Raw genomic sequence first — 10,488 nt, forward strand, 5'->3', positions numbered from 1 at the left:
AACATAATATAAATGGTATACAGTGCAATATAAATGAAGTGAATCGCTTATTAATTAAAGTGGTCATTTCACCAACATATGTTATGACTCATAAGTAGGCTTTCTGTTCCAGGGGAGGTAAATCTTACCAGAAACAGATCAGCTGATCGCGACAGACACGATTCTGTACCACGATGAGTAATGTTTAAATCAGCTGATCATGTCAACAATGGCACGAGCAAACACGTTACATGAATCACTTTATGTATAGCCTATAACATAAAATGATCGCTAGAATAGAGTGTGATTATCATATTAGCATTTAGATTATTGGAGAAAGTCACAAAGTGCTTCCCTCGCAACGGAAACAGGAAAGGGAATCCCCGCGTGATCAGTCACATGACAATCAGTGACGTCATTAATGCCTGCCATCATGTTACACATAACAGGAGATTGAACGTATGTAATTGCAGAGACTTTCTGGATTTTTGTAAGTATTATTGTTTCGGCTTGGTTTATTTACTTATCCAAACTTATTTGGAAGTGTATTTAATATAATTTCATGTCGTATCTTGTTGTCGTTCTCCAATAACGCGTTATACGTAGACAGTGCCCGGGGGTCGCAATGTGTGTCAGTCGGTGATGTCCAGTTGTCAACATAAGGTAGTTCCTACCTACCTGTTCTCACAGGTGTGAATTGTGATATACCCCTAAACACATTATGTCAACATATTGTTAGATATGGAATACGTCTCGTATAGTGCTCAATTCATCTTCCTTACACCTCCATACACGGATCATGTGATGCTGATTGCTATTGTGGTTTTGAAATCAATGGAAGTTTTCCCCGAAATGAAGTACAGTAAACTTATTAACCTAGCATTTTTATCAAAAGACCTATCTCAGGCTTACACACAATATGATTTTTTAGTCCAAAGGAATGAGTATCACGTTCTCAGACATGAAAGTATCTAACGCCGACAATAATTAACAGCTGATTTCTATGATAAACTGTCTTAGCTTTTATAACTCAGCACTGTCAGTGTTACAATTGTAATAGCAAGGAAGAAGTGAAAGCAATACATGATCCGACACTCCAACCAGAGTACACTCTACCGCTTAGCTAATGGAAAATTCCCTTCAGCAGAAGCTAGTAAGCTAAGGCAACTTTGACACTTAAACAATGCCATCCTCTATTCTCATCACTCACTCCCTTTTTCCAAATCTTCGCCCACTAAGACCGTTGCAATTCAGGTTCATTAGTTCCCTGACAAGGGTTATCACTGCCTAAGCAGGAAGGGTCACCAGCTGCCGGGCTGTAATAACTGTAGCAAAACTGGACTGGGTCGATTACCTGCGACCAGGTTAGCTCAATTGGTATAGCATCCATGATTAGAGTTTGAATCCCAATCTGGGTGTTGTATTTCTCTTTCTCATCTCATGTTACAACGTGGCGAGCTTGCCAACCCTTGCTTTAAGCACTGGATTTGTGCTTGGCAGAGGGGTACCCAAACTGTGTTGTAAGTATACCTGCCCGACTAACTGGGAGGTACACCTGCCCGACTAACTGGGAGGTATACACCTGCCCGACTAACTGGGAGGTACACCTGCCCGACTACCTGGGTTTCCTCCTGGTACTCTGGTTTCTTTCCACATTAAGACCCCCAGAGCACTATAACATCCGGGCAAACAAGAATAATTAATAAAAGTTGTAATGAGTTAACTTTTTCATATCATTGTTGCAAAATAAATAAAGTTTACCACCATGGTGTTAAAGATGCTAAAATGTTTGGAATCAATTCTTGTTTTAATTCGTCATCATGACAGTTTGAATAGTTTTAAAAAAAGGTTAAACGTGCACTGGAAAGATCATGCACACACATTTTATCCGTCCTTTTAATCTACGATGTGTAAATAATAATTAATACTTTTGTGACAATTAGACTTCACTAGACGTCTAAGATACATTTGATTTCATACAATGTATGCCATTCTTCGCGCACTCCATCATCAACAATCAATTAAAATAACATCATTACAAGCCATAGGCTTTCCATTGATGTCCTACCTATGAGATACATGAGTTCTAAACGAAGTTGTGGTTCGAGTTATCATGCATTGTAACAGTGTGAAACGAAAAGACAAATCCTGAAATATTGCCTAGTCTAATGGCTGTATGACTGTAGTAAGAGTCCTGATCAGGTAATAAATCAAGGTATGTATCTGGAAAAACAGACCCAATGTGTCTTACCACCACTCATCCATAGACCATCAGTATAGATCAGAACATGTATAATTAATCATCAGGTGTATCGAACATTGATGGAAAATGTATACCCCGTCTATTTAAGTACAACCCCTGTGTGTACTTGTTACCTTCAGTAATTTAAACAAAATGTTATATGCTTCAGTTGTAATAATAATAACATACCATATTCTACCTAAAAAGCACACTTGCCCTTTTTTATAAGCACACCTCCCACCTTTTTCTGGAAAAGAGGTTGGATGTGATTAATGAAAACCTGTAAAATCTGCTTTCGGCACTTCACTGATCTGCCAATATATAATCTTCAGTGTTTGACCAAAGATCTTTTGCCTTTTAGCGTTTACATTACTAGGCAATATAAGCTTGTGGTCTATCATCATTTCTGATCAGAGATTAAGCCAGTAGACTCGTCTCCCAAGGAATTTTTGATTGGCTATGGTATCTAATTATTTTTCCTTTAAGCAAAGCATGTCACTGCCAACCATTCCCCATTGTGATCCATCTATCATGTGTGATGCCACATCGAGGAAGAAAACTCAAAATTAGAGTAATAACATAACGATATGTAAGTTAATTTTAACATTATTTAGTAATCATTGGTTTATAGGATGGTTTTAGCAAAGTATATTATTTTTATGAACAGCTAATCGGATCTAGAGCTTCCAGAAAATCATCACAGAAATAATGAAGTATATGTCAGATAATCAGTAGTGTATAATTACATTCCAACAAATAATTCTTACTTTTACAGATTATTAATCAAGTTTGAAATCAATATTTTTTCATATAACTTTTTTTTTTTTTTTTTAAACTTTGGTTATGAAAATTAACTATTGCTAAGTTGTTAAAAAAGTGAATAGCTAAAAAAGCTGCTTAATCATTGTTTAAGTTCGCTTATTAGGTTAACTCATTCGCCCCTGAAATTTCATAATGAACTATTCCAACCTGTGAATTGGAAGAGTTCAAATGTGTCTTCAGGGGTGAATGAGTTAAACATGTTAGCAGAAAAAAATCAATACAAGTCCCTCTTTAATCATCCTCAAAATTCAGGGGTTACACATGCACTCATTTACATTCTCTTCTTTGATTGGTTTCATGTATAAAAGCCTGACCAATCACATGGTTGATAGATGTCATTTGAAGATTACAGAGAAGCAACTTGTAAATGATGTTATTTCCTGTTTTATAATCTGTTTGATTTTCAACCAGACAAATGAATTTTCAACCAGACAAACGTATGTGTTGCTTCCTCGTAGGTTGCCTTCCATATGTGAAGTGTCATCTAAATTGAAAACCAAATTAACTTTCCTAAGTGGGATAGACTTTTAGGCTAATATAACTGTACTGGTAGCTACTCTTTTGTTGCTAGTAGAAGAGAAAATTTGTTTAGACAAGCCTGCAACAAAAATCTATAGTGTACCAATACAGAAATGTGTACATACTGGATGTAATGTGTGGAGGTAAGCATTGTACATAGTAAACCAAGGTTACAATAGGGGTCAATACTAAAGGTCATTCATCAATAATATATGTCACGGTTTAATTGGTATAGACATATATACACAAGTAGCCTGTTAATTATTGTTTTGTTAGCCTTCCCTATACCGACCTGATTAAGCTCTCCTCAACTGAAATTTCAATAATGTTGGATGGACCTGGTGTCAGACTCTGTAAACAGGTATTGTTAATACAGCTGGAAGGTAAAGATTAGACATTTACAAAAGCTTTATAGTGTTTAGGTCACCTGAGCTTTGCACAAGTGACCTATTCTGATTGCTTTCTGGCCGTCGGCGTCTTGTCGTGTGCAAACTTTTTACATTTTCGACTTCTTCTCAAGAACCAGAAGATGGAATTTTTTTAAACTTTGTCAGAATCATCCTTGGTAGATAAGGCTACAAAATTGTAAAATTGGGATCAATTGCTACTCAAACCCCAGGGGTCAGGGCGGGGCGTCAAAAGGAAAATTTAAAGTTTATAGAAAGATATAACACTTTTGGGTATATTTTGTCAATTTTCAATAGGAAATTATTCTTACTTGGTGAGAATTTTTCTTGGAAGAAGATGGTATCAAATTGAAAAAATTGGGATTCATGCCCCAACCCCAGGGGCCAGGACGGGGCCCCAAAGGGTATATATTAAATAATATTTCAAAAGTCTTCCTTCTCCAGACTCAGAGGTACTATAGTAATATTTTTGCATGGATGGATAGACCATCAGGGGCTTTATGTCAATTGCAAGTATCAGTACTACCCCTGGGCCATCCGTTCTCCCTTGGGGAGGGGATAAAGTTTACTATAGTTTATATAGGGATTTTTTTTTGTCAATTTTCAGCAGGAAATTATTCAAACTTGGAGTGATTATGATGCCAGATGGCAATTAGCTGGTATGAGAAAATCATAACCTGCCCCATCCCCAGGGGGTGGAGGGGTGGGGTCCAAATGTGGAAAATGGTTAAAAGTTCAAAAATCTGATTCATCACACTCAGATCTGTTACAAGCAAATACTCTTCATGGATAAAAAGGTCCTTATGTGCATTATCGGTATGAAAAAATAAGATCTGTCCTTGACCCAGGGGCTGGAGGGGTGGGGCCAAAAAGCAGAAAATGGCTGATATTTTAAAAAAAACTCTGCACTCATGATCAGATGGTACAAGATTCAAACCAATTTCTTTTATGGATGGAAATGCCCTAATGTGCATTATATAAACTGTTAGTTATATTACCCTTTGGTCATCTGTTCTCCTTGGTTTATACAAATGTATAGGGAAATAACACTTCTGACTATATCTTGTCCATTTTTAGCAAGAAATAATTCAAACTTGGTTGGAATAGTTATAATAAAAATTGAAATCAAATAGTATTGGAAAGTAAGATCCTGACCTATCCCAGGGGTTGGCCAACATAAGATCCTGACCTATCCCAGGGGTTGGCCAAAGTAAGATCCTGACCCACTCCCAGGGGTTGGCCAAAGTAAGATCCTGACCTTCTCCCAGGGGTTGGCCAAAGTAAGATCCTGACCAATCCCAGGGGTTGGCCAAAGTAAGATCCTGACCTTCTCCCAGGGGTTGGCCAAAGTAAGATCCTGACCAATCCCAGGGGTTGGCCAAAGTAAGATCCTGACCTTCTCCCAGGGGTTGGCCAAAGTAAGATCCTGACCAATCCCAGGGGTTGGCCAAAGTAAGATCCTGACCTATCCCAGGGGGTGGCCAAAGTAAGATCCTGACCTATCCCAGGGGTTGGCCAAAATAAGATCCTGGCCTATCCCAGGGGTTGGGCAAAGTAAGATCCTGACCTATCCCAGGGGTTGGCAAAAGTAAGATCCTGACCTATCCCAGGGGTTGGCAAAAGTAAGATCCTGACCTATCCCAGGGGTTGGCCAACATAAGATCCTGACCTATCCCAGGGGTTGGCCAAATTAAGATCCTGACCTATCCCAGGGGTTGGCCAACATAAGATCCTGACCTATCCCAGGGGTTGGCCAAATTAAGATCCTGACCTATCCCAGGGGTTGGCCAACATAAGATCCTGACCTATCCCAGGGGTTGGCCAACATAAGATCCTGACCTATCCCAGGGGTTGGCCAACATAAGATCCTGACCTATCCCAGGGGTTGGCCAACATAAGATCCTGACCTATCCCAGGGGTTGGCCAAAGTAAGATCCTGACCTATCCCAGGGGTTGGCCAAAGAGGAAAATTGGCTAAATAACATTAACATTTCTAAATAGCAAAATAAATTTGTTTGAATAGTTTTTCAAGTTCTTATCATTTGGTGACATGGCGAGTATCATATTTTACTTTGTTAACATGTTGATTTCCACATCACATCTCAATAATGAAATAGAGAGCTACCAGTACCCTTTATATAACTCAGGTGACAGCTAAGGCCATTGAGCCTCATGTTAATGTTTTAGTGTGGAAATATTTGCATACATGTATCTATAGCAGTCTGATTGTTATAAAAAGCAACAGACTTATTTTGGAAATCATTGAGCAATCGAGACTTACATCCAAACTCTAACATTGTGTATGGTTGTTGTTTGTATGAAAGAGGTGGTTTACAAGTGATAGGTTACACACAAGTGTACAATGTTTTGTAAAATGCTGTTTTCCAAGAAAGTGCTTGTATTATTTACAATTTAACCTTAGCCTGAAGTCTGACATTGCTTCATAGTCCTGCTTGGGATTGCTTAAATACAGACTAACAGCTGTATTTTCTAAAGTTCTGAATTAATCGTAATTTAGAGTTGTGGTGGGGGGGGAATGTACACATAAAAAGTATACTTCATTTGGTCCACATTAGTTAACATACACTTTGTAAAATTTGTGTCTTAAATAATTCACTTTACTTACTGGTAACTTTCTGTTAGTGAGATATAACATAGTACATACAGAAGTCCACCATCCGACAGTGACGATACCCAGTTAATGTAACTCAGGGTTTAATTGGAAGGCATAGCTGATATATGTACCTATTGTTTCAGGAACTTGTGCGCCTAAGAAGAGTTGTCATGGCTGCCAAAGCCAAGCTGCTGAAGGTGGTGTTGCTAGGAGACGGAGGTGTTGGCAAGAGCTCTCTGATGAATCGTTTTGTCAGCAATAAATTTGATGCACAGTCATTCCACACGATTGGTGTGGAGTTTCTTAATAAAGATGTGGAAGTGGACAATGAACTGTATAAGATGCAGATCTGGGATACAGCGGGACAGGAACGATTCAAGTCTCTTCGTACCCCTTTCTACCGAGGGGCGGACTGCTGCCTCCTGACTTTTGCGGTCGATGACGTGCAAAGTTATCGTAATTTAGGCATGTGGAGGAAGGAGTTTCTGTATTACGCTGATATAAAGGAGGGGGATAGCTTTCCTTTTGTGATAATTGGAAACAAAGTGGATGTAGAAAATCGTGTAGTTGGGAGTGAGGAGGCCCAGGAGTGGTGTCATGCAAATGGACGCATGCCTTACTTTGAAACTAGTGCAAAGGATTCCACCAACGTCAATGATGCATTTCGAGCTGCTGTCAAAAGACTTAAGGAACTGGAAGATGTGATTGATAGCAACACCAAACCATCACACGGACCAACAGTGGACTTAAAACGGAAAGACAAATTACAAAGCTCTGGATGTTGTTGAAAATTGTTATTGCTGATGTAATCATATTTATATACAAAGTTGTTTCTGAAAGGCATACATGTGGAGCTTTGAAACAGAGTTGGATGTCAGGGGAGTTGTGACAGAAGATCAACAATGGAATGGCTGAGCTCTACATTGTAACAGGGACCATTGTACATGTACAACCACAGCGACTGTGTTCAGTACCCAAGTTTTACATGAAGCTGTGTCCAGGACACTGATCATGGTCAGTAGTGTTGTTTACACTGCTGTATCACTAATCGTTGACAGTGGCGTCAGCACACAAGTGTTTCATATTTGCGTGGTATATTCTTTCTTTTAATTCATTGCTTTTCTTGTGTGTAATTATTTTTTCCAGCCAAATATGGGTGTTAGAAGTATGTCTGGTGAGCAGTGATGTCTGTGTTTGTGAACATGATGGCCAGACAATTGACTTGTTAATGGGCCCTAAAACAATACAAAAATAAATTTGCCAACAGTTTCAAGCCTATAACATGTTGATTTTGACTCATACAAGTGTATACCCCCGATACATTTACAGCCATCATGCTTCATACAGCCAAACCAGTTCAAATATCATTACATATTTTTGTTGTAGTACATGTTTTATGTATACGAAGACATTAAGACAAGTATTGGAATTTTATTCATACAAGATTTTGCAGATGAAATAGCTGTGATGACAGTTGTTGTATGTAATTTTATATTACCCAATCGTGAACATGCTTTAAATACATGCATGTATTCAGCTTTAACTTGAGGTTCATATGTACATACCGGTATACCTTTAGACAGATATACCCACTTAACTGATGTAATATTGGGTGCTTTTGTGATCATCGAACATATTAAATTATTACTGTTGTTATTGATTTAATTGTTAGTAGAATTTTGAGCATTTAATATCCCAATGCAGTTATCCTTAATTATTGAATTGTGATCCTGAATATCTCCCGAATCACAATGGAAGAAAAGTCATTGCCAAAATCTTTTTCATACAAAGCTGTATGTTACATTGACGAAAATTCACAAATGGTTTGTGATTGATGTGTTTTATGTCACCATAGAAAATACAACCCTTCCACCAAAACATAGCTGCTCCACCTTTTGGTAAAAACAGTTTGCTTAGAAAATGTGATAGTATGGAAACAGATAATGGTCGTTAATGTTTGAATGTACAATTAAGTTCTTATAAATGTGTGTGGAGAGATATTATAAGATCATGCAAATAAATATTAAACTGTATTTCACTGTTAGTGGTCTACTTTATGTTATTATGTATTATGTATATGTATGTAACTAAATACATGTGGCTAAACAGAAATGGTACGCAGCAATACAACTATACTACAAGTATTGAGAAAGGTATTCATGAAATATGGTCCAATTACTAGTTTAATTAACAAAAACAAACTGTGAGTGTGAATTAGAGAAGTGATGCTGCTGTCTGTGTATCTGTGTATGTGGAATGTCAGTGATGCTTTCTGTGTATCTGTGTGTGTATCTGTGTATATATAATGTCAGTGATGCTGTCTGTGTATCTGTGTGTGTATCTGTGTGTGTATCTGTGTATATATAATGTCAGTGATCGATGCGGTCTGTTTGTAACTGTAACATGCTACATACCTAATATGATTTTGTTAAGTTATCTCCCTTAAAAATGTAATAGTTTGACCGAGACTGAAGACAACAGATGCTATATATGTAATACATGTACTGCAACACGTTTTCAGGTAATTTAAATTAATAAACAATAAACAGAAAAACTAAAAAAAAAGGATAGCTTTTGAGAAGATCAATTCAAACAAGCACATTTTTGAAGACATTATTATTGACTATAACTGTACCTATCTAATCAAATATATATATTGTCAAAATCTGAAAGTCTGTCAAACTATCAGCCCTTCCTTCCATATGTATCTATGAATAGCATCCAATTGGTCCAGTTTACTATTAGGGATAAACTTTTGTGTCTATCAAAAGCTTCAGATTTGTTCAGTTTCCCATTGGTGACAGACATGTTGAACAAAAGCTTTAAATTGTTTCAGTTTACTATTCGTGATAGATGTTGTACAGTTTTCTTAGTGAAGAACTTTTAGGAAGGGAGATAATCTTCAAAGTAAAGTAGTATATACCCTTAAGACAAGTGTTTTGGTAACATAATCAATAACATTTTTATGTTTAAACTGATACTTTAATTGTCCCTGTTGACAAATGATGTTCATGTTTTGTATACCAGTAAAGATAGTGATACAATGTAAAACAACACTTATTTATATCACTGAATAATGATGCAGGCTGTAAAACAACACTTATTGATATCACTGAATAATGATGTAGGCGAATCTAGAACCTTCTCCAAGACAAGGCAGCAAAAGATACACTTACCTGTTATAAGTACCAGTATGACTTCTTTAAAAAATGAAAGCATGATCAATAACACAGAAAATATTACATACAGTGTATTGCTAAACATTTTCTTCAGGGTGGTAAGGATTGATCATGAGAAGATGTTTTTACACAACCAATAACATTTTCTATGTGAAGTTTCGATGACTAGTACGATATGTACACTGTCACCTTCATCAGACAAATGACCAGTGAAGCGTATGCACACAAAGTCATTTCAGTACATATATAACCAACTATTGTACATACGTTTCCAGCGTAGCCGAAATCGACATCGATTTTTTAGACAACTCGTACACATTTTACACCTTTGTGTGCATACGCTTCACTGGTCATTTGTCTGATGAAGGTGGCAGTGTACATATTTTACTAGACATCGTAACGTCACACAATATTTTTTATTGGTTGTGTAAAAAGAACTTCTCATAATACAGTGTCATGGTACGGAAGGTATTCAAAAATTTCATTTATTAATGTGTGGTGACAATAGAATACTTTTAGTTTGTAAAAAAATCTTGTTTGAAAAATGTGTGATAATGTGAGGACGATGTGTGAGTGTACGAGTCGGGACATACATGTTACTTTCACCCTTTCACACGACCTCAGTATCTCCCCCTACCCACCCATTATCCATTTCAACAGAGATATTGTTTTCCCTTCTACTTCACAGTGTACCGTTCCCCCATCAATGATAGTCGTCTGCCTAGG

General features: G+C 37.3%; 1 protein-coding gene across 1 annotated transcript; it reads left to right on the forward strand.

Annotated features, from left to right (window-relative positions):
* The first annotated feature begins 238 nt into the window (after window positions 1-238).
* LOC110454105 (ras-related protein Rab-9A-like) lies at window positions 239-8,887 on the forward strand. The gene is made up of 2 exons (XM_021503467.1): window positions 239-469; window positions 6,727-8,887. Exon 2 carries the CDS (start codon window positions 6,754-6,756, stop codon window positions 7,369-7,371), a length of 618 nt encoding a protein of 205 aa, XP_021359142.1. The 5' UTR covers window positions 239-469; window positions 6,727-6,753; the 3' UTR covers window positions 7,372-8,887.
* The last annotated feature ends 1,601 nt before the right edge of the window (window positions 8,888-10,488 follow it).

This window comes from Mizuhopecten yessoensis, unplaced genomic scaffold (genome assembly GCF_002113885.1).
Source record: "Mizuhopecten yessoensis strain PY_sf001 unplaced genomic scaffold, ASM211388v2 scaffold7669, whole genome shotgun sequence".
Taxonomy (NCBI): domain Eukaryota; kingdom Metazoa; phylum Mollusca; class Bivalvia; order Pectinida; family Pectinidae; genus Mizuhopecten; species Mizuhopecten yessoensis.